General features: G+C 39.8%; 1 protein-coding gene across 1 annotated transcript in view; it reads left to right on the top strand.

Annotated features, from left to right (window-relative positions):
* The window catches only part of LOC103212243 (neuropeptide S receptor-like), a 9,283-nt gene extending 6,947 nt beyond the window's left edge, over nt 1-2,336 (top strand). The window contains exon 3 of the mRNA XM_007958245.1: nt 2,152-2,336. Within this exon, the coding sequence (XP_007956436.1) occupies nt 2,152-2,336 (185 nt within the window). The remainder of the gene's footprint in view (nt 1-2,151) is intronic.
* The last annotated feature ends 721 nt before the right edge of the window (nt 2,337-3,057 follow it).

Here is a 3,057-nt window from a genome sequence, read left to right as displayed (position 1 = left end):
ATGAAATGAAATGTATACACATAATTACCTACCTAGTCGACTCAACGGCACAAAACAACAACAATAGCATAATTCTTTAGAAAGTAATATATTGTTTCGATGATAAAGGAGGACTAAAAGGCAAATTATTTATAATAAGATAATATAGATAATATAGATTTCAATATGTAAATCCAGATCCACTAGAAGACATAATGAAAGTCAGATGCTTATACCTAGACATATTAACAGCTATAAAAGAAGACCAATACAGGTTCATTTTGATGGAGACTTCAAAAATGTAAGCAGTATTGCTATTGGTGATTTGCTTTTCTGAGCACATGAACAGATTGGTAAAGTTCCTAATTAAACAAAGTAATCTTTTCTCTGTTTTCAAGAGAATGGCATGTCTAAAAAATTCAATATTTATTAAAAATATTTTATGCTTTTATATAAAACAGAATTAGGCTTCTAGACATGGGTAATAATAAACAATTTTCCCTCTATATGAATGTTAGTTAGGCTTAAAGGATGTATGGAGTATGGCATCCCTGTGACAACCAAACCCCCTACACACACACATTTTCAAAATGCCCCAAAAGGTAATTTGTTCTACCATCTCTATACTAGTTGCTTTGGGTTGATGTAACAAAGTACCAGAAACAGGGTGGCTAAAAACAACAGAGATTTCCTGTCTTAGTTCTGAAGACTAAACATCTGAAATCAGGTTATTTGGTTCCTTCCAGAGCTTCTAAGGGATAATCTGTTCCATTCCTTTCTCCTCTCTCATTATTGCTGCTGACAAACCTTGACATTTCTTGACTTGTGGATGTGTCACTTGAATTTATGACTGTCTCTATGTGGCCTCCTCCGTGTGTCTACATCCAAATTTCCTTCTTATAAGAACATCAGGAGCTCTGGTAGCATAGCACTTAAGGCACTTGACTGCTAACCAGAAGCCTGGCGGTTCAAACCCATCAACCACTCCTCAGAAGGAAGATGGGGCAATCTACTTCCGTAGTGATACCACCACAGAAACCCAAGGAGGGGTTGCTATGAGTCGGGGCCGACTCGACGGCACATGACAACAACAACAGTGTAAGAACATCAGTCATGGGATTCAGGCCCACACTGTATGGCCTCACTTTAACTTCATTACAACCGCAAGGACTCTATTTTCAAATTAGGTCACATTCATAGGTTCCATGTGTAGGCATGGATTTTTTTTTTTTTTTTTTGAGGGCTATGTTATTATTCAACCCAGTATAATGCCCCAGAACCACTATTCTAGGCCAATGCTGGAATTAACCACTCAGAGACCAGAGAGTTCAGTGATCTTTGTTGTTGGAATTGCTTACCTTTAATGCATTGTTAAAGTCTAGAGAAAGAAACCATGTGTCAATCAGACAATTATGGAGGCTAGTTTTCCACTGTAGACAGATGGCCAAGAAAGCCACACTTCTCCCTCTCTGAGGAAAAATCCTAGAAGGGGAGATGTGGAGATAAGCAGAGTGGAGAGGATATGACAAGAAAGTAGGGGAGTGTATGTATGTGTCCAGAGGGAAGGGAAGGGAAGAACGTTTAGCTATGGATCCTCATTTCCCACTTTTTCATCTGAGGATTTGGAACCAAACAGAATTAGGGTCTCACACACACTAATTACTTTGGAGAGGAGTGTAGTGGGTGAGTGATGTTCTCTGAAACAGCCAACTTAAAGATGGAAAAAAATTTAGAGTATTGTGATTAAGCCTGGCTATATTTTGAAAACCTTAGGTACCATCCCCTCCTCCTGCCGTACCCTACAATCAACAGTCATTGCTGTCAAAAAATTCCTCTTCTGCATTTTCCCAGAAAGTCTCCAATGGATTTTGTTCATTCTCTTCAGTACCATGTTAGACAAGAGGCTAAGGCCATACCTAGCTTTTTCAGGCTTTCAATAAATACTCCACAACAGTAGGAGTCTTTACAGATAAAGAAGCTCCAGAAAGTTGTGTGTGTGTGTGTGTGTGTGTGTGTTTAGTACATCACTGGTAACACATATCCTCTGCTACACTATACCCAATTTAAAATTTTTGAGAGATCTCTGGTGACAAAGAACTCCCAAGATGAAGCCAACCAAGGAAATGCTCAGCTGAGGCCTGTCATGGTGCTAATAGCTCTCTCCTCCCCCAGCCTTCATCTGCTGTTGGAGCCCATACTTCCTCTTTGATATTCTGGACAATTTCAGTGTCCTTCCAGACACCAAGGAGCGCTTCTATGCCTCTGTGATTATTCAGAACTTGCCTGCTTTGAACAGCGCCATCAACCCTCTCATCTACTGTGTCTTCAGCAGCTCTATCTGCTACCCCTGTGGGTAAGAGTCCTTGCCTTAGTCCAACACACTGTTGGTTCTGGTGTGTATATTCCTCATTCCAAAACTCCCCAGCAGGTTATAACATCCCTATTTAAAAGATGAGGCACCTGAGTGTCAGAAAGTTTCAATTACATGCCCAAGATCACCTAGTGTGACAAATTCAAACCCAAACCCAAGACAAGGCTGATGATTTTCTACTATACACATCACCTCCAATAGCAACCCTCTTAATCATGACACATTTAGAGGACATATATCTGTTCAAAGCTTCTCCAACATGAATTGCCTGAATACAGTACTGTAATATTAGTACAAGAGGGGATATTTTACAGATAACAAAATTAAGGCACAGGCAGTTAAACAAACTTATTGAAATTATATGAATAATTAGTGGCAGAGCTGCAATTAGACCCCTCAGCCATTTTGCTATTTTCAGCTAACTTACTGTACAAGTGTCAGTGAATAAGTGAAGAGATCAATAAACAAACAAACAAAAAAATCACTGACATTGAGTCGATTCTGATCATAGCAACCCTCTTTGGGTTTCCAAGGCAGTAAATCTTTATAGAAGTAGATTGCCCAGTCTTTCTTCCATGGAGTGGCTGGTGGATTTGACCACCAACCTTCTGGTTAAAAGTCAAATGCCTGCGGGGCAAGATGGCGGACTAGGCAGAAGGATTGCACAGACCCTCTTCAACAAAGAAAAGGGAAACCAATTAACACAG

Source organism: Orycteropus afer, unplaced genomic scaffold (assembly GCF_000298275.1).
Source record: "Orycteropus afer afer isolate SDZICR_OR568_19922 unplaced genomic scaffold, OryAfe1.0 scaffold00893, whole genome shotgun sequence".
In the NCBI taxonomy this organism is placed as follows: Eukaryota; Metazoa; Chordata; class Mammalia; order Tubulidentata; family Orycteropodidae; genus Orycteropus; species Orycteropus afer.
The sequence above is the reverse complement of the archived record's forward strand: the minus strand, read 5'-3'. Positions and strand labels throughout refer to the sequence as shown.